Source organism: Rhinatrema bivittatum, chromosome 2 (genome assembly GCF_901001135.1).
Source record: "Rhinatrema bivittatum chromosome 2, aRhiBiv1.1, whole genome shotgun sequence".
Lineage (NCBI taxonomy): Eukaryota > Metazoa > Chordata > Amphibia > Gymnophiona > Rhinatrematidae > Rhinatrema > Rhinatrema bivittatum.
The window spans coordinates 181,455,015-181,477,257 of record NC_042616.1 but is presented as its reverse complement, the minus strand read 5'-3'; the positions used below and the strand labels follow the sequence as shown (position 1 = coordinate 181,477,257).

Here is a 22,243-nt window from a genome sequence, read left to right as displayed (position 1 = left end):
GAACCCCATAGGCCCTCCCCGACAGCTGACAGAGGCTGACTGGCAAGAGACTGGTCTAGGGCTTCACCTATACCATCCCCTTTTCCTGCAGGTTGAGCCCTTGGGTTCCGGTGGCTGGCAGGACTTAGACAATCCTCACTTGAGGATTGATGTAGGCAAAAGTCCAGAACCTGGCAAGGTCAGAGGCAGGAGGCAATCAGAGTAGTTGGGAGACAGGCAAGAACCAGTGATCACTCCAAAGGAGGACGAGGAGGAGACGGGGAGGACTAACAAGTAAAGACTGGCAGGAAGACACGGAGAGAAGATACGATGAGGCTGGGCAGGCTGGAGAGACGAGGCAAGGCTGGAGAGAAGATGAAGGACGCTAGCAACTCGCACTACTGAAGTAGCAGGACCTGTTGCTGGGGCGAGTTGCTGAAGTCGCGACTCGGTTTAAATACTCAGCCACGTGATGTCATTAAGGAGCGCTAGCATTTTCCCGCCATGGGGACTGAAAGGCTCCGTGAACTATGCGCACGCGAGCCTAGAGAACAGTGCAGTGCGATGGTTGGGGAGCTGCTGGCGGCATCCGTGCTGTGAGGAAAGGTCAGTGGCGGCGTAGGGAGTGCGTCTCTCAGTGTCCCGGCCGCACTGCGGGAATCGCTGTGTCAGGCCCGGCTGCTGGTGGTGTCTGGGGTGAGTGCAGCAGGTTGTGGGGGCTTCCAGCGAGCTACCAACATAACAAAAATTAGTGCACACTAAGCAAAACAACCAGTGCATGTTCCTGTTAGAGTGGCTTGATCAGATTACTCCAGAATAGATCTAATATTTTCAAACCTATTGGATTGCCCAAAGCTGCTCACAGTATAGTAAAAATTCATTTTATAGATAATCTACACATATTACATTTAATTCTAGAAAATAAAAGGGTTTTTTGCCTCCCTTAAAATATTAAAATTATTCAGATTGCTGTTTTAGCTTAGTGTATTGTAGGAATTTAACATATTGTGGAAAGCAAAATACTATTTTCAAGAAAAGATGAATTTTTAAGGGGCATTTTGTTTTGATGTGGACCTTTTCATGAACAGCTTGGTGCTGCCCAGTAATAACAAAGTGGTCAGTTCAGAACTTACATTTTTTTTCTGGAAATATTTCTATTTGCTGGCCCGGGAGGAGAAAAATAATCGTATCCGGAGTTTGAAAAATGCTGCAGAGGCAGTCCTGATTAAACCACCTATGCGCAAAGGGCTAGATCTGTCCCCACCCTACAGTCCATACTGCATTATCTGCATGAAGCTCATTATTCCTTTTCGGCACACAGAGTCCCTCTCCTGATGTCAGCGACATCTGGAATTGGACAGAGGAGGCGCACAGAGCATTGTTGGCATCTTGTCCATACTGGAATCCCTCTTTGCGCATGCACCGGGATTTCCTCTGCCCAAGTCCAGGTATTGCTGTTGTCAGAGGAGTGACTTTGTATGGCTAAAAAAAAATAAAGAGGGTCACACATGTTTTCATGAGGCCCTGCCCTAAATCCTTAACTTTGCACTCACCAGCAGAATGCTTGTCATGCATGAGAGGATTTGACAGTTCAAATATTTCCTGATGTAGTGCACATTCTGACCATTCACTCTCACCTTCCCCTCCCCCTGATGCTCTCTTCTTTGTCACTTCCCTCTACCTCCAAATCCAATATGATTCTCCTTCTCACTAGCAAGAGGAAGAAGGGAATGTGTCATGTGGTGTCTGCCGCCCAGGGCAGACTCATGGTTTGATCGCATGGTCCTTGTATGGCGTTCTGCTATGACTGCTTATCACGTCTATAGTGCTACACAACATACGCAGTTCTGTACAAATACTCCAGTTCTGACCTGGGCGGCAGGAGGAGCCAACATTTTCTCTATTGTCACACCAGGAGCTCCCTCCCGCCCACCAGGTGGCCGATCCACCCTCTTGTCTACCTCTCTCGCTGATCCAAACCTCCCTCTCAACTGGCAAGAGAGGAGGAAAGAAGTATGCTTCCAGCAGCATCTGCCTCCTCCTGCCGCGCGGGTGAGACGCGCAGCTTTTCAAAAGAGATTACCATGGCAACCGTTGTTGCGATGCGCGATGATTTCTCAGTATTGACTTTGACCAATGAGAAGCCTTTTATAGCGTTACAGACAGACGCTGGTTGGATTCTATAGGATTACTGGCCTCATCACTACTATCCAGGCCCTCAAGAGTTATCTGTAGCCTTCCCTCCTTTGAGATTAGTTGTTGTGGTCCCTTGCATTGTCTCCTAGGACCATCACATCTTTACCTCCATCTATCAGGCCCTAAATAGGGAGAGCTGCTCAGTTAATTGTCACTGGAATACTTTAATAAAGTTTTGAAAAAAAATCCCTCACTTTAGTGATGAGCAAGTTGTGCACCATTCCCTCCTCAGCATCTGCTTCCTTCTTTCTCTCACTTCCCCACCCTGCTTCTGTTTGAAGATTCTCTTCAATATTCAGAGTTATCCGGATTTAACATAAGATTTACTTATGTTCTTATGTTCTTAATTAACCCCCTTCCAATCTGCATTAAGAACAATTAGTTTTATCTGTAGGTAATATCAGTACTCTATCTTCATGGTTACTGTACTTTTCTATTTATTATGTTTCTGTACCTATTGAATGTCATGGTGTACAGGCTGCTTCAATGTAATTTGCCACACAGGAACAGCACAGGGGTCAAGAGCAAAGCATAGTCTTCTGCCTGACCGGCCATCTCCCCCTTGGGTTGAGTCCGTGGGTTCTGGTGGCCAGCAGGAATTCGCTGGCAGTGCACCAGGAGACAGGAATTAGAACAAGGCAAGAACAGCGTACAGGACAAGTCAAAACTGGAACAGCATGCAAAGTAAAACAGGGCCAGGACAAGCAAGAGAGAACCAAACAAACAAGGATAGACAACAGACATGAGGACCACCAGAAGGTCCACAGGAGACAGGGAAACAAGGGATGCAGACAGACAGAATGGCCACTGGATAGCCTAACATAGAACGAGGCTGGGAACACCTCGGCAAGGAAGACCACTGAAAGCCTAAACAGAGCAAGGGCAAGACGAGGAACACACAGGTAAGGAAGGCCACTGGGAGGCTGAAACAGAGCAAGGCAAAGAACATACAGACAAGGAAGGCCACCGGGAGGCCTAAATAGAGAAAGAACAAGACAAAGGCAAGAAGCAGGCGTGACTTGATGATTAGGCAGGGAGTAAGCTATGAGGGAGGGTTTTATAGGACTGGCCTTGCTGCATCATGCAACCTTTGAGGCTAGGGTGGGTCTGAACATGGCCTAGTGAGGGCTCCTGCTAGCAGGGGGGCTGCCTAACAACCAGTATTGTTACACTGAAAAAACACATGATCAACTGAATCAAGTAGAAATGCTTCTTAATTTAACTAGTAGGGAAAGCATATAGGGGCATTGCTTTGGGAATGCTTTCCAACATGTATTTGTAGAAGGGGTATTTGTGGGTGGTGGGGTGTGTTTGAGAGGAATAAAGGATGTGGGTGTATGAAGGATGAATAGGAGGGGGTAAGAATATAAGACAATAAGACTTGCCTTACTGGGTCAGGCCAAGTACCATCAAGCCCAGTATCCTGTTTCCAACAAAAGCCAATCCAGGTCAGAAGTACCTGGCAGGATCCCAAGAGGTAGATAGATTCCAAGCTGCTTATCCCAGGGATAAGCAGTGGATTTCTGCAACTCTACCTTAATAATGGTTAATGGACTTTTCCTCCAGAAACTTGTTCAAGCCTTTTTCAAATGCAGCTACAATAATAACTTTCACCACATCCTCTCTGGCAATGAATTCCAGAGTTTAATTATGAGTTGAGTAAAAACATATTTTCTCTTATTAGTTTTAAATATATTACCTAGTAACTTCATTGTGTGTCCCCCTGGTCTTTGTACTTTTTGAAAGTGTAAACAACTGATTAATGTTTACTCGTTCATACCACTCATTTTATAGCCCTCTATCATATCTCTCTCCTTAGCCATCTCTTTTCCAAGCTGAAGAGTCCTAACCTCTTTAGCCTTTCTTCATAGGTGAATTGTTTCATCCCTTTTATCATTTTGGTTATCCTTATCTGTATTTTTTCTAATTCTGCTATATCTTTCTTGAGATGTGGTGACCAGAACTGAACACACTACTCAAGATGAGGACGCACCATGGAGTGATATAGAGGCATTATGATATTCTCTGTTTTATTCTCCATTCCTTTCCTAATGAACCCTAGCTTTCTATTTGAGCAGAACATTTCAATGTATTTTCAATGATGTCACTTAGATCCTTTTCCTGAGTGGTGTCTCCTAATATGGAACCTTGCATTGTTTAGTTATAATTTGAGTTACTTTTCTCTAAGAGCATCACTTTGCACTTGTCCAGATTACATTTTTTTTTAATTTATAATTTATTAAGTTTCTTAAATACATTCACATGAAATAAGAAAAGGAAAATAGTGCGTTACAGCAAAAATCAAAATTTACCTTACAATACAGGAAAAATTATTCTGTAACAAACACATACAGACCCCATAATCTATAGGGGAGCCTATTTTTACTAGGATAATTTTTAAACAAAAAGTAATTATAACTCATTCATAAATCAAGAAAGACTTATTCTATTTCCTGCCAAACTTATTCTCCAATAGGGGCAGTAACCCTCCTAGCCACCTTTATCTTGAAGAAAAACTTCCAAATGCCCTGGGTCAGTGAAAACAAACTTATTTTTTTGAAAAGAAATCATACATTTACAGGGATATTTTAGAAAGAAGGTGGCCCCTAGGGCCAAGACCCTCTCTTTCATTAACAAAAATTGTTTCCTTCTGTGTTGGGTTACCCTCGACACATCAGGGAACATTTGCATCGTTTGACCACAAAAAGCAAAACTTTTATTCAGGAAATACTTCTGGAGAACCAGATTTTTCTGGCTTTCTAATGCAAATACCACAACCAATGTAGATCTTATCTGGATATTATCCACAGATGCCTTTAAATTGCTGTCAAGTTGGGGCTTTCAGATTGAAGTATATCCATATCACCATCATTCTTTGCAAGATTTTTTTTTTACATTAGATACATAATACAAGTTAGAAATAATTATTTCTTCAGAAATACCCAAAATGTCTTTTGATTATTTCTTAAATAATTCATGAGCAGACAATAGTCTGGTAATAGGAAAATTCAATATTCGCAAATTTTTTTTTCTCAAAACATTATCCATATTTTCTAACTGCTTATATATCATTAAAGTATCCTTTATAAACGCAGATCCTGACGCCTGAATAGTGGCTACTTGTGTGGCAGTTGCCACACTAGTTGCCTCTAAATCTTTCAGTCTCTTTTCATGATCCCCTAGAGCTATCTTGGTGTCTGTAGCAAGAGTGGTAGCTTGATTCATGGATTGGACTAATCTCCTATCCATGTTAGTTACTGCCCTCCATACATCAATCAAGGAAATGTTTTCCGGTTCAGGTATGCTTGATTCCAAATTTGGGAGGGGTCTATCAATACCCTCTTCTGCAGTACTCTCTCCTCCAACTGCTCCCATAGCCATATCCTGAACTTTAACATCTTCCCCTATTACATTAGCAGATTTTATTGCTAATCGTGGAGGGTCCAATTCCGCTTCATTGGCCCCATCCCCAACCGGGGGTGAAAAGGATGTTTGGATTTGGGGCGGACCCCCGGAATCCCCCGATGAGAAAGATATTTCAGTAGCCAGTTCTCTCAAATTATAATTCACCCTCCGCTGAAGATGAGCGTCCATGGGTCCCCGAACTTCTTTTGCCGTTGGAGTGGAGGTCTTTACTTTTCTCTTTCTCCCCATCAGATGAAATCTTTCTGCTACCACAGCGGCAGCGCGCTGGCGGCTGCGCACCGCTGTGGTGTTTTTAAGTACCCACAGCGGCTCCCGCTGACGTCGGGGGGCGGAGCTCAGATCTCCTACGGCTCCTTCCGATGTCTCGTCCTCTTGCCCCACGTTCTCTGCTCTCAAACCGGTAGGCTCCCAGGCAAAAGTTCCGGGGGTGTTCTTAAGTACCCACAGCGGCTCCCGCTGACGTCGGGGGGCGGAGCTCAGATCTCCTACGGCTCCTTCTGATGTCTCGTCCTCTTGCCCCACGTTCTCTGCTCTCAAACCAGTAGGCTCCCAGATTAAATTTTATTTGCCATTTGCATGCCCAGTCTCCCAGTTTTGCCATGTCCTCTTCCAATTTCTAACAATCCTCTTGTGATGTAACAACTTTGAATAATTTTGTGTCATCTTCATATTTGATCACCTCACTTATTGCTCCCATTTCAGTTGTTTATAAATATATTAAAAAGCAGTGGTCCCAGAATAGATCCTTGGGGCACTCCACTATTCATCTTTTTCCATTGGAAAAATTTACCATTTAGCCCTACTCTCTGTTTTCTATCTTTTAACTGGATGGAACAATGCCCCCATACCATGACTTTTTAATTTCCTAAGAAGTCTCTCATGAGGGACTTTGTCAAATGCTTTCTGGACATCCAGATACACTATATCAACTGGCTCATGTTTATTGACATGTTTGTTTACACTCTCAGAAAAATGTAGCAAATTTGTGAGGCAAGACTTCTCTTGGCTAAATCCATATTGGCTTTGTCCCATTAAACTATGCTTATCTATATGACCAGCAATTTTGTTCTTTTTGATAGTTTCTACCATTTTGCCTGGCATAGACATCAGACTCGCTGGTCTGTAGTTTCCTGGATCGTCCCTTGATACCTTTTTAAAATTTGGCGTTACATTGGCAACCCTCCAGTCATCAGGTACCATAGATGAAGTTCTTGATAGGTCTGCAATTGCATTTCTCAGTTCTGTCAGCATTCTGGTATGTATACCATCTGATCCAGGTGATTTGCTACTCTTTAGTTTGTCAATTTGCCCTAGTACATCTCCCAGGTTCCCTGAGATTTGTTTCAGTTCCTCTGAATCATCACCTTTGAATATCATTACTGGCATGGATATATCTCTCTTTTATAATTGTTTAAAATACTAAATTGAAAAACCTTATCAACTATTTATATAGGAACAAATACCATCAGTAGTAGTGCAAATGGACTATAATCCATCGCCTCTCGCCACGCAATGGGCCCCAGGCGAATTCAGCATTTATTTCAAGCACTTAGTATACAATCATTTGGTATTGTTCCTAATATTTATTCCACAACATTTAATATTTGTCTACTAAAAATTTTTTAAATTTTTATTTAAAGTTTATCCCAAAAACCCAAAAAAACTTATTCATTTATGTAGTTCTAAAATATAGATCAATTATTCCCTAGCATAAATTAACTGTCCACCGTCATTCAGTTTGTTCAATCATTGACATCCTGGAACAAAATCCTAGGATCAAATATACTTAGCCCCACTGTTGATGTATTTTTTCTCAAATTGTCCCGACATGGGCCATGTTTCGACTGTTTCCAGTCTTCCTCAGGGGATACTTAGCATGTTGTAATCACGATTTCAAAAACCAGTTTCTGTTATTCTGCCTTGCCAGCGCTAGTCAGTTAATTTGACCTAGGACATACAAAAATGTATTGTTAAAAAATGCTGTCTAAAAAATCTCATCAACGATACAAATTTATCTAACCTTCCCAGAACGGTTTTGCCAACTCCCTTATAACAAATTTTTGTAACAATCTTCTTTCAAACTCAACAACAATCTTTTACTCACAGTATTACTAATGCCCATTCCTTTTCATGCATTAATGGCGCCTCGGCGTTCTTAGACTCCTCCACTTCCTGTCCACTTTTTTATACCTGTCATACCCGGAACTTGATGCTGTCAATCACATTCAAACATCACTTAACTCAATACGAAATTCCTGTTTAACCTGTGTAACCTCCACTTCCTGCCCACTTCTTTTTACCAATCCGGAACTTGATGATGTCAATCATCCTCAAAAGTCACTGCTTCCAATGACATCCTTCTAAAATACCGACCAGTCAATTTCTTTATTTAACCCACTAGGGGTCACTGTTTTAAAATAATGGATCCATTTTTGCTCTTTTTGTAGAAGGATTAGATCAAAATTGCCACCTCTCTGAGGGTATATCGGCCGTTCTATAACTGCAAATTTGAAATCCGAGAAATCATGTCCCTCGGATATACAATGCTGTACCAGCGGTGCTTCAATCTTTTGTCTTACAATTGAACTTCTATGTTCCACCATTCTTATTCTCAAGCACCTCTTGGTTTTGCCGATATAGAGCAGAGGGCAAGTGCACCATATACCATAAATTACCCCTACCGTAGAACAATCTGTGCGTGCCTTGAATCTGAAAGATCCCTCCTTAAAAAAGGGTAGAAATTGGCCACTGTATGATTGCTGACATACCGAGCACTTGTTGCAGGGATAATGTCCAAATTCTCCTGAATTATCATTATTTTTAATGTAATCCACATCATCCTTGTAATTGGAATGTACAATAGTATCTCGGATGTTTTTGCCCCTTTTAAGTGCAAAGCGAGGGCCATTTGTGAATATAGGATGTAGATTCAAGACATGCCAATGACGCTTTATACTGTGTTGTATACGATATATTTGAGGGGAATATGGTAAAACACAAATCATCCGATCCGTAGTTTCTTGTCTTCGTGATGGCTGTAGAAGTAAATCGCGATTTGCCCAACGTGCTCTTTTATAGGCTTTCTTTACCACATACGGGGGATATCCCCTTGAACAAAAACTTTGTGTCATCTCCTTTGCACGTATCTTGTACTCTTCTACAGTGGAGCAGACTCTTCTCAGTCTAAGAAATTGTCCAGTCGGTAAATTTGAACGCAGATGCTGGGGATGACAACTCTCATATCTAAGTAAGGTGTTGCGATCCGTTGATTTCCGGTATAATGTATATTCAAAGCCGTATTGTTGTATAGTAATGAAAATGTCCAAATAAGCCACTCCACTTCTACTGAATACGGTAGTGAATTTTAAATTCACATCCCTAGTATTTAACCATTCTGTAAATTCCACAAAAGTTTGTTCCTCTCCTTGCCAAACAATTAGAATATCATCTATGAAGCGCTTCCATGTCTTTATATGGGCTTTAAATGGATTCTGTTCCAACCACATAGATTCAAAATTTCCCATATACAAATTTGCTACATCGGGGGCCATTGTGGCCCCCATTGCTATCCCTTTGGTTTGTAAGTAATAGTCATCTTCAAAAAGGAAGTAATTATTATATAGAACAAATTCTATCAAAGTTTTAATAAAATCAACTGGAACTCTGTTATCCAATGACTTCATTCTTAAGATGTTTATTATGATATCACTCGCATCCCTCTGGGGTATATTTGTATAAAGTGCTACAACATCTATTGTTGCTAATGCCAAATTATCACCCGGGAAAATGTCCTTGGATACATTATCCAACTGCGCTATCATATCAGAAGAATCCCTCACAAAAGAAGGTAGTTCCTTAACCAAGGGCGCCAGAAATTTGTCTATAAACACCGACAAAGGCTCCAACAAGGAGCCCCTTGACGAAACTATGGGCCGCCCCGGTGGTTTATGTAAAGCCTTGTGTATTTTAGGCAGTACATATAGTACCGGAGTTTTTGGATAATCTACCCTTAAAAACCTTCTCTCTTTTGATGTAATCCAAGATTTTAGGAAGGCTTCTTCTAAAACATCATCAATCAAAGCTTTCAAGCCCACTGTGGGATCAAGATCTAGTCGTCTGTAATAAATATCATCATTCAATTGGCGCATCACTTCTTCTTTGTAATCCACGGTATTTAAAACCACTATAGCTCCACCTTTGTCTGCGCTCTTGATTATTATTTGAGAATTGTTCGCCAATTCAGCCCATATAAAGACATGGAAGCGCTTCATAGATGATATTCTAATTGTTTGGCAAGGAGAGGAACAAACTTTTGTGGAATTTACAGAATGATTAAATACTAGGGATGTGAATTTAAAATTCACTACCGTATTCAGTAGAAGTGGAGTGGCTTATTTGGACATTTTCATTACTATACAACAATACGGCTTTGAATATACATTATACCGGAAATCAACGGATCGCAACACCTTACTTAGATATGAGAGTTGTCATCCCCAGCATCTGCGTTCAAATTTACCGACTGGACAATTTCTTAGACTGAGAAGAGTCTGCTCCACTGTAGAAGAGTACAAGATACGTGCAAAGGAGATGACACAAAGGTTTTGTTCAAGGGGATATCCCCCGTATGTGGTAAAGAAAGCCTATAAAAGAGCACGTTGGGCAAATCGCGATTTACTTCTACAGCCATCACGAAGACAAGAAACTACGGATCGGATGATTTGTGTTTTACCATATTCCCCTCAAATATATCGTATACAACACAGTATAAAGCGTCATTGGCATGTCTTGAATCTACATCCTATATTCACAAATGGCCCTCGCTTTGCACTTAAAAGGGGCAAAAACATCCGAGATACTATTGTACATTCCAATTACAAGGATGATGTGGATTACATTAAAAATAATGATAATTCAGGAGAATTTGGACATTATCCCTGCAACAAGTGCTCGGTATGTCAGCAATCATACAGTGGCCAATTTCTACCCTTTTTTAAGGAGGGATCTTTCAGATTCAAGGCACGCACAGATTGTTCTACGGTAGGGGTAATTTATGGTATATGGTGCACTTGCCCTCTGCTCTATATCGGCAAAACCAAGAGGTGCTTGAGAATAAGAATGGTGGAACATAGAAGTTCAATTGTAAGACAAAAGATTGAAGCACCGCTGGTACAGCATTGTATATCCGAGGGACATGATTTCTCGGATTTCAAATTTGCAGTTATAGAACGGCCGATATACCCTCAGAGAGGTGGCAATTTTGATCTAATCCTTCTACAAAAAGAGCAAAAATGGATCCATTATTTTAAAACAGTGACCCCTAGTGGGTTAAATAAAGAAATTGACTGGTCGGTATTTTAGAAGGATGTCATTGGAAGCAGTGACTTTTGAGGATGATTGACAGCATCAAGTTCCGGGTATGACAGGTATAAAAAAGTGGACAGGAAGTGGAGGAGTCTAAGAATGCCGAGGCGCCATTAATGCATGAAAAGGAATGGGCATTAGTAATACTGTGAGTAAAAGATTGTTGTTGAGTTTGAAAGAAGATTGTTACAAAAATTTGTTATAAGGGAGTTGGCAAAACCGTTCTGGGAAGGTTAGATAAATTTGTATCGTTGATGAGATTTTTTAGACAGCATTTTTTAACAATACATTTTTGTATGTCCTAGGTCAAATTAACTGACTAGCGCTGGCAAGGCAGAATAACAGAAACTGGTTTTTGAAATCGTGATTACAACATGCTAAGTATCCCCTGAGGAAGACTGAAAACAGTCGAAACATGGCCCATGTCGGGACAATTTGAGAAAAAATACATCAACAGTGGGGCTAAGTATATTTGATCCTAGGATTTTGTTCCAGGATGTCAATGATTGAACAAACTGAATGACGGTGGACAGTTAATTTATGCTAGGGAATAATTGATCTATATTTTAGAACTACATAAATGAATAAGTTTTTTTGGGTTTTTGGGATAAACTTTAAATAAAAATTTAAAAAATTTTTAGTAGACAAATATTAAATGTTGTGGAATAAATATTAGGAACAATACCAAATGATTGTATACTAAGTGCTTGAAATAAATGCTGAATTCGCCTGGGGCCCATTGCGTGGCGAGAGGCGATGGATTATAGTCCATTTGCACTACTACTGATGGTATTTGTTCCTATATAAATAGTTGATAAGGTTTTTCAATTTAGTATTTTAAACAATTATAAAAGAGAACTTCATATATCCTCCTTTTTTTGTATTGAGTAAATTCGTGAGTGAGGATCTTCAGCTTCTGTGGATTGATGGATATATCTCTTACATCTTCCTCATTGAATACAGAAGCAAAGAATTAATTTAGTTTCTCTGCTATGGCTTTGTCATCCCTAAGTGCCCCTTTTACCCCTTGATCATCTAATGGTCCAACTGACTCTCTCACAGGCTTTTTACCTCTAATATAGCAGAAAAAGCTTTTATTATGAGTTTTTGCTTCCATGGCAAGCTTCCTTTCAAATTCTTTCTTTGCTTTCCTTATTAGTGCTTTGCATCTGACTTGCCAGTGCTTATGCTGTTTCCTGTTTTCTTCATTCAGATCCTTTTTCCATTTCTTGAAAAATGTTCTTTTAGATATTAGAATGTGTTTGTACATGGATGGATGGGTGTATGTGGTGAAGGTGTGTGTTTGGGGATGTGGGGATATAGGACTGTGTGCATTGTGTGTGTGAGGTGGTATCTGGAAGGCTGGATGTGTTTTTGGGCTGTGTGTTTTTGGGTGGGGAGGGGTTTATGAAAGGGTTTGTGTATAGGGTTGTTGGATATTTTTAGAGTGTATGGCTATGAGTTTGTAGGTAGTGGATGTGGTTGTGAGGGAATGTGTGTTATGGATGTAAGTTGATTGTGTATGAAGGGAATGTGGGGTTGTTTGGGGTATATATGTGTGTTTGTATGTATGTGTGTATATATATATATATATATATATATATATATATATATATATGTGGGGGGGGAGGTGCAAGTGGGTGTATGTAGGTGCTAGGATGTCTGTTGAGGGATGGATGTGTGTTGGGGTAGGTTTGTGTGTGTTTGAGTTTATGTAGGGAGGTAATGTATGGCAGGGTTGTATGTGTAAGGGGAGTTGTGGGGTATGGCTATTTTTGGTGGTATGGCTGTGTATGTATGTGGGTGGGAGGTATGAATTGAGAAACTGTCATTTATTTTCCCTGTCTCTGTAGAGAGTGTAAGTAAAGGTGGGAATGTGCAAGGAGCAGATTGTGTGTGGGGGTGGGGGGTGGGGCAGGAGGTTTAGGCATGTGGGGTGGAGTGTTTGTGTGTATTGGGGGTATGTGGCATGTGGGGTAGGTATGTACTTTAGAAGCATCTTTTTCTGCCATCCTTTGACTATTACTTCAGTTATTTTCTGTCTCTCTCCACTTATGTTGCTCTATGGCAAAATGCTGGAAGCGTAAAGGGGTTGGGGGCATTTGGAATGGAGAGCTGGTCTGCATTCAAAGAGTTCAAACAGCTTCTAACAGTTTCCCATGGAAGGCAATGGAGATTATCTTTTTCCCATGTGTGCATGCCACATGGCTTGATGGGGGAATGTATGAGAAGGGCATGTGTATATGATGTTTGTCTCTGTGTGAAACATGTGTATGAGGGAACATGTATGGGGTATATGTGTGTGGATAGTGTGTTTGGGGGTGGCTTGTAGTGGAAGAGCCCGCGTGTGTGTGTGTGTGTGGGGGGGGGGAATGTAGGTGATATTTAAGAGAGGTGTGTGTTGGGATTTTTTTGGGGTATTGGTTGTGTCTGATGTAGGAATTTGGAAATGATTAGGATTTATAGGGATATGTGAGTGGTGGGTTATGGAGTTGTATGTGTGAGGAGGTTATTTGAAGTGTGTGTGAGTGGGGTAGAGGTTGTATGTGTGTAGGTACAGGAGGGGATGTGGGGAGAGTTGTATGGTGTGGGCACATGTGTTTTGTGTGTGTGTGCGTGTCATGGAGCTCATTGGGTTTGTTTTTAGAAGAGTGAATGTGTGTAAGGAGTTGTTATGGGGGATGTATATGTGTGGAGGGGTGTATGGGGTTTGTATGTGAGTGGGGGGTATGTGCGTAGGTGGTGTGAGGGGTACGGGCATGGGGAGTTCATGACTTGGAGATGCATATGGGCAAGGGGTGGCTTTGAAAGCACCCTTTTTGCCAGTTGCTTCAGTTAATTTTCTCTGTCTCTTTGCCTTTTTGCTGTGTGGGAAAGTGGTAGTAGGAGGGGCATTTGGAATGAAGCACTGGACGACATTCTAACAGATTCTTTTAGAAAGCAATAGGAACCTTTTCCCATTGAAAGCAATGGAGATTTATTTTTTTGGCAGCTTGGTTCTCTGAATATACTGATCTGATGTTTCTGGTTTTCAAACTCATCCAAGATATTCATGTTTAATTTTTGCATGCTGAAATTGTTGCATTTCATCCCTTTTTGGAGCATTATTGTGCCAACAGGTGGACATCTGTCCCTTTTATACAATTTTTTCCAGCATTCCCTATGTTGGAAAGCATAAAATGTGTGTGCAGGATAGAACAAGATAGTATATAAGTTATGGCACAATGAGAATATTTAACATACAGCTGTGAACTTGAAGATTTTGATCATTTAAATAATTGTGGTAACTTTTCCTTCTGTGTTTGTATTATATTATTTTTCTCTTCACAAATATTTTTCATTAGGGGCCTCCTGGTCCAGATGGGCTTCCAGGTGAAAGAGGATTAACTGGAGAAGGCATTCAAGGCCAGAAGGTAAAATGTGTTGCAGATTTGACTTATTCTGAATCACTAATTTTCCAGCATTTTATATATGCTATGTTTTATAGTAAAATGATATATTTTCTAATTCTTAAAAAATATGAAAAAAGGACTAGGTAAAAAGTGTTGAATGTTACAGGGCCTGTTTCTCTAAGCTTTTTTCCCATAGGCACAGAATGGGAAAAAGCCTCAGGAAATTAGGTCCTTAGTGATTTTTATTTTTCATACTGTATATTGCATATTTGCATTAAATATTGTTCAAGCATAGGAGAATTTTAATAATAATTTAACCCATTTTTTTCATCATCTTTAGATACTGTTATAATTTGGGTTAGATCTATTCTATAGTATCTAAAAACTGCATGACAATTAAACTTGTTTTGTTTTTTAATAGAATAAAAATACTTAGCAGGCAATTTTCAGAGCAGGTTCTCCAGCCAAACTGATATTTACTCAGATAGATTACTCTGGTGGAAAATTTGCCTTCTCACTGCAGCTAAAAGCACACTGCGGGCTTCCCTAAAATGTGTACATTCAGCCGCAGTAAAAATGAAGGTGTTGCTGGGGATGTCTTTAGGTTAGGGTAATAGTACAGCCTGCCCACATTTGATTTTCAAATATATGCACACTATTTTGCTCCTGATTAGCCAGCCATACTAAAATGCTTGTGTACGTTGGCAACACCTCAGGCTATTCAAAATTGTCCCTAATGCCAACGAACATGTTATTTATGAGTCATACTTAGGAAAAGCAAGAAGCCATTTAGAGTATGAATGTGCACATGGGAAGGACAATTTTTCAAAGGTTTTTATGCAGGTTAACAGCTGTTTATCCACATACAATGTCTTCCCACTGTGCTGTAAAAAAAAATAGGGGCAGGGCAAGGTTGGAGGAAGGAAAGTGCACGTGAAGCTTTTAATTTGAAAGCCTGTGCGAACGTTATGCGTAGATGTGCGCTTGCTTCAAAGCAGCTCTATATGTGGGTATTAGGTACCCGCTGTGTGCCACCATGCTGATTCTCAAAGGGGAACCTTTCGTTGGGGTTTTGTTGCAAAAATGTGCTGTCGCCTTTAATATTAATGTATCCACTTCCTTCCCTGTTCAGAATGCAGCACTGAATGGGAATCAGCTGCTGCCCTCTCAGTGCGTGCTGAATGGGGGGGGGGGGGGGGGGAGAATTGAATATCTAAAACGATTTGGTGCATATTAAGCAATTTTACAAATATATTGAAATTTATTCATATGTACTGCAGAATTTGCGGCAGAATCTCAAAATTGAGCCACTGTACAAAACCGTGCCCACAGGAGTAAATCCTTCAATAAGGTGCTTAACTAGCACTTTATGATGTACAATGCCCATACAAACCATCCTGATATTCAGATGCAAACTACTTTCATAGTTTGTGTTCGAAGATTGAGTTGTATGGCTAAGAAGCGTATGTGTACTTTAGGTCTTGTCAAATGAGAGTGTAAAGTCCGCATGTTAACTATGTGTGTGCCTTTTTTAAAATTAATTATATATGTGTGATTTTCAACCACACCTCCAAAACATCCTTCTTGCGCAGTTCTTTTTATTGCTGGTAAAAAGTATGCCGACCCTAAAAGTACAAGTGCATTTTTAAGTGACTGAAAATCTACTCATGGATTCAGACATTCCACCTGGATAACTTTATGTTTCACCCAGATAGATCACAACTTACAGGCCTATACAATATCGGCGAGCATAAAACATGCACTCATGATTGAGCACCCACTCTCCTCACACCCGCCGATCCACCTCTCCTGGACACCCGATTTTATATTAAAATTAGCTGCCATGGTAAAAAGGAGGTGCTGGGGAAATTGTGCCTCCCTAGCATCTCCTCAGCATCGGGGGCCTAGAAAAGGTGGCTGTCCGTGCAGGATAGGAAATGGACGCTCAATGCGAGCATCCATTTTCTCCTGCTCCCAGCACAATATACACCCAGAAATTATTTTTTCTCGAACATTTTTTTTTAAAAAATGATTTTGCTTTTGGTGGTTCCTCCTACTTAGATACTAGTAGGATCACAGAAAGCCGGAATTTTGAGTTTTTACAATGTGTCCTTGAACGTAGCAGACCTTTACGACAGACCCTGAAAATTGGGGACATCTGGTAACATTAAAATAAAATGTTCAGCTTGATTCTTTGCAATCTGATGGTACACAGTGTGTCAGTTTCCCAGAAATACTCTCTTCCATACCCATACCTGTTATTGTTCAAAGTTTTTGCTCCTATTTCATCGCACCTTATAATAACAATAAGTTCCCTTGTTACAGAACCTTTTTAGAAAAGTAATACTCTGGTCAAATTCTTTTGAATGTGCTTTCCGATTTCAGGCCCTGTATGCTGCAATTCACTATAGTTTTTGCCATAGGGTTCATTATTGACATAATGGCTGTTCTCACAATGACAGAAGCCATGAGGGTCCCCTGCATGGCGTGGCAGTCACTACATTAATAGAATAAAAATAAATTAAAAGAATAAGTAAATTAAGCTTGCTGGGCAGACTGAATGGACCAGCTGGGTCTTTTTCTGCCATCATTTACTATGATACTATGATGTGAATTGACCTGCCATTTATACAAAATAAGAATTTCAGTGGACTTCATGAAGTGAAGAGGTAATTATTCCATGTTCCCATTGCATGAATGTCCATTATCTCTACAGATTCATTATTGCACTTGACACTAGTTGGCATTGGTCTAAGCAGAAGGCCAAAAACTGAATAGGTCTTAAATGACATACTCACGGTGCCTGCCATGGTTTCTGCTCCCTCCAGTTTGGGCTTCTCAAATAAAACAGAAGCCTGACGAGAGCAGGAAAACGTAAGGCCACCATGGGTTCTGCTTTCCTGTACAGTCCTTGCGTGCTGGGAGGGGGGAGGGGGGGAGAGTGGTGCCGCTGCCAGCAGGACTCTGAACAGACAACAGTATCAGGGCCCAAGACCATTCTATTAATTAAAGAAGACATGGGAAGCATGGAGTGCTGGCTGTGATAGAGGTCCAGGGTGGAGGGGGCGATAGAGAGGTGCTAAACTTTGATTCGGTCTAGGGTAGCAAAATTCTTTTCCTCAGTCGTGCTCGCTCACCATAGAAAAGGTTCCTCCAGGACAGGCCTGAAGTAAATTGATTAAGGTACTCGTCTGCCAATCTAACTCATATCAATTTATTTACAGGGTGCTAAAGGTTCTGAAGGGCCAGCTGGCCCAGTGGGATCTCCAGGTCCTTCCATTAAGGGAGACAAGGTACTGGGGTAGTTTAAACTGCCTTTTGACAAGCAGAAACATTTATTACTGGGGATTTCTAATTATTTATTTTATTGACATGGTAGTGGTTAATTTTGTGTGTTTGGCTTGTTGAGATGAATTTCAGGGATAGATAATGCAGTGTGGCTTGTTTTTTTATTTGGTGTAGCATTATATGTAGCGGCAGCACATTCTATTCATATTTTACTGTATTACTTATATCCCATGGCTGCTGGTTGTCCTTGCAGATCCTATTAAAACTTTCTTCATTGCATTAATATAATACAAAAAGTTCTTTTGACTCATGCATACGATGCTGTTTTCTGCTTTGGCTTTTATTTAGATGTTTTATTAGAGGAAGTTCATACTCTAGACTGTCCAGAAGAAAAGGTCCCAAACATTGACGCACATATTGAAAATACTATGTTTAATATTTTTTGTGCAGGGAGATCTTGGGCCTGTTGGACCAGCAGGACCAGTAGGACCTCCTGGTAAAGGTGCTCCAGGAGATCAGGTACATGGTTTTATTTTAAATAAGTAAAAAAAAAAAACAGAATCCCCTTTGCCGAATGAAATGATTTTTCCATGAGATAGTTATATTAAAGTTCAAATGTTTCTGTACATTCTCCTGGACATGGTTGGTGGTATTATTTCATAATTTATTATATGACATGAGCAATATCTTGTTGTCATGGATGTAATTAGAGATGGACTGCTCCCAAATTTATGATCTGGGATCTGTGAGACTTAAGCTTAAAGACTTGTTTCATTTTGATGTTTGACATGAAGCCTGTGATTGCAATTGAAGTAGAAGTTCTCAGATCTTGCATTACTTTGGCGAAATATGGTTTTGACCATGTTTTAAAAGTTATATCCTGTTTCAAAGGCAAAGACAACTACTGTTACTAAACATTTTTTTAGGCTTAACAGAGAATAGATACACATAGAGCCTGATCGTGACAGACTGGACAACCTATCACTAGAAGTACAACAATTGGCCACCGGAAAGGTTTAGAGAGAGGATACCAGAAACCATAATGGAAGTGAGGTCATTCTGAAGCAAAGCTGGCTGGGAGATGTAGTCTGCAAGTGTTCTGAGGTGACAGGAAGTAAAATCATCGTTGACAAAAGCCTCCTGAGATGTGTAGCTCTCAAGTAGTTTAAGCTCAGAATCTAGGTAGAGCTAATTAGTCATCTGAAGTCATCTGGGGAAGTTTCCACTAAAGTAAAAAGCCAAACTTCTTGAGGAGGAAAGAGGCCTAATATGTCAGGAAGGACAAGGTCCTAGACAGGGCTAGGTACCTGAGGGTGAATTGCACTTGTAGGATCTCTGTTAGGGATGTGCATTCATTGTTTTTTTAAAGCCATTCATTTCATTCATTTTGGCAGTTGTGCACATATCTCGCAATCGACATGTGCGGCACATAACCACTGGTATGCTTGCATGTGGGTGCCTAACCAAACGTGCATGCAGTTTTGTACGTGTACCTTCTGTTCGGGAAATATGTGCTCATGGCCGAAATGAATGGCCCAACGAATGCACATCCCTAATCTTTATTTGCTTGATAATCAGGGGGCAGTCAGCTGCTCGAAAGCTGGCAGGACACAGGTTAAAGTGCACATATTAAGTTCTATAGTATAAAGTCTTGGGCTGACCTGGAATTGTGTCTTTAACTGTCAGTTTAAATGCCCTACTGTATTAATCCATAAATAATCTGTAGCAGGCAGGTAGAGACCCTACCTAGAAGCAAGTTGCAAAGTATGTACTTGTGATTGGAAATTTATTTATTTATTTGGAGTTTCTTATATACCGATAGCTGTTTGCACATCGTATCGATTTACATACAACTAATAACTTGTGGGCATGGCCCATACAACGAACAGTAGAAAGGTGTGGAAAACAAATATACAAGAGATATATGTGTAATTAATAGATATATGCAACAAATACAAGGGATATATATGAATATAAGAACAAGGAGTATAAAATGGGTTTCTTAGACAACTGTATTAATAATTATATCTTAAAGAGAACAATTATGATACAGGGGTTATGATACTAGCAAAACAAGAACATTAAACTATACAACGTTGCTATGAGAAAGTGTAAAAACAGTGGTGGGGAACTGAGTAAATCAGGGATTCACTAGGGTGGGTTGGGGAGAAAAACAGCAATAAATAAAACAGGAAATAAAGTGTGTAAGCAAACTGCCTTGTCTCTGGGATGGGGAGAGACTCTGAGTTCCTTCCCTGAAGAGCTGACTCAGGGACATCATCCTGTGACATGGATTCATTAAAGTCTTTTCCCATCAAAGCATAATGGAAGGAAAGCCTTTAGTGATTCAAGCCTGTAGAAGTTGTAAACAATATTGAGATCCCTTCACACTTGCTGTTTCAAGCACCCAAAAAATAATAAAAATAACAATTGGCTCAAAGAAGCTGGTACTTGTATTTTTAGCTGGAATCTCCCATAGTCTACTTCCTCCACACAATGGGCCTGATTTATCAGGAATGTCTTCCATTCCCTGCACCTGGTTAAGGCCTTTATAAATCAGGTTCCTCACCCCCTCAAAATTTGCACAGAATAGAAGTAGTGTGTTACAAGAGGTGACAGCCAGCATCAGCCAGCCTTGTTGTCAACTACAAGTTCAGATGAACACTAGAAAGTTTTGAATCTACTCAAAAAATCATTCATTGAAGAGAGTGTAGTTAAATATTTGTATATATCAATGCAAGCTTTTCTATAATTTTAGGAAGAGGGCAGCTATAACACTCTCTGTGTGTAGTACCAACTATCGATCCTGCAAAATAATGAGCTGAACATACTGGTTAGTGGTTAATTTTAGTGGTAGGTAGTTACTTTGTAAGCATAAAACTGACCAGAGGGCATTCTTTCTTGGTCAGTACACAAATAGTCTCGCTGAATTTTTAATTTTGCCAAGTAATTTTAATGCAGTTTTGAGATAGAAGTGCCATTTTAAATGTGTTTTAAGTTGAAACCCAAAATGTCTTTGCTATGCCTAGGATTAAAATGCAGGTATTGAACAAATTTATGTGATTAGCAGCAACAGCAGATTTAGGTCCAACTGAATGGCAACAACCTCCTCCACAGAGGATGCACAAAAGCTTGGTGGAGTCAAGATGTTCCTTGTTAGAACCTCTGCTAGAATCCTATTGCATTTATTTGCTTATTGCTTCAGTGTTTTCTAATTGTTGAATTGTCTCTAATTTTCTGTTTCTACCTAGGCATTCAGTTTGGGCTTTGCCCTGGCTGCAATTTGGGTGCTTCTTTGTTATTGCTGGTTAGAAAGTCCCTCTCTTCCTCTTTATTTAATAGAGACTCTTCCCAGTGAAAGCGGCAGGCTTTTTCTGTATTTTTTTCTCATTAGAAAAAGTAGTCTTTGCACTGAATTCCAGTATTTAAAGATTTTACTTCTCAGCAGTTACAAGAGGTCAATCTATTTATTTATTTAAAAAATATTTATTTCCTGCACCCTCCAAAGTTCAGGGCAGGTTACAAGTAAAAACATACGTAATATAATTCAAAAGACGAGACTAAAACATATAACTTCAACAACATAAATAATAAAATAATAATAATAAAATGCTTCAAAGAAATAATAATGGAGATTAAGATAACCAAAAAATACTTTGATGGTATGATATGGAGATGAGGAGGGAGGGGAAAGGAAAAAGGATAATCATGACACACATAAATCTGGGAAGGCTTGTAAGAAAAGATGATGTTTGAGAGCCTTTTTAAAATCTTTTTGCAGTTAATCTTAAATCAGGAGGTAGTGTATTCCAATGAATAGGACCTGCAATTGAGAAAGCTCATTCTCTGGTTATAGCTAGTCTTTTTGTTTTAGGGCATGGAATTTCTAAAAGAAGCTTGTTTTTGGTCTTGAGGTTTTTGAAAGGGGTGTATTCATGTAATGTTGTGGATAACCAGGTGGAATTATTGTTGTAAATCAAGCTATGAATAATTGTCAAAGTTTTGTATTGGAGTGTCATTTGACAGGCAACCAATGCAATTGATGAAGTACTGGTGATATATGGTCATAGGGTCTGCTGTTGGAAAGAAGTTGTGCTGCTGAGTTTTGTAGAAGCAGAAGCTGTCGCATAGTAGATTGAGGGAGGCCTAGATATAGCAAGTTGCAATAATTTAAGCCAGAAAGAATTAGTGACTCACAGTACTGATTGTAATCTGAGGTCGCAGAAGTTGCTTGGTCTTATTGACAGTCAATTAGTCCGTCAAATGCTGTTGCCACAGTTATGGCAATAGTAGATCTGTACAAATGAGTTTGGGCCGCACTCTATTATCAACAACTAGAAAGCACTCCCAATGGTTGGCAGGGTAGGAGAAGGCTCCCGCTTCATTTAGTACAGCCTCTGATGGAAAGTTAGGCCATGTGTTGCTAAGGAAAAAACATAACTACCTTGATGCAGGACACTCCCCAGGCTGCGCATCCAGAGTGTTCACAAATTGCTGCCCTGCATCCACCGAATCGAACATGCAGTTTTCACTTTGCCAGGTGACTCTGAATTGTGCTGGGAATTGCAAAGTGAAGGCTACTTTATGCTGTATCAGCT

The 22,243-nt window shown here is 40.2% G+C and overlaps 1 protein-coding gene across 2 annotated transcripts in view; it reads left to right on the top strand.

Annotated features, from left to right (window-relative positions):
* COL28A1 (collagen type XXVIII alpha 1 chain) overlaps nucleotides 1–22,243 on the top strand; it is a 352,774-nt gene that overhangs the window by 149,019 nt on the left and 181,512 nt on the right. For both annotated transcript variants that reach the window (XM_029588942.1, XM_029588943.1), the window contains exons 14-16: nucleotides 14,310–14,378; nucleotides 17,582–17,650; nucleotides 18,096–18,164. In XM_029588942.1, the coding sequence (XP_029444802.1) occupies nucleotides 14,310–14,378; nucleotides 17,582–17,650; nucleotides 18,096–18,164 (207 nt within the window). The remainder of the gene's footprint in view (nucleotides 1–14,309; nucleotides 14,379–17,581; nucleotides 17,651–18,095; nucleotides 18,165–22,243) is intronic.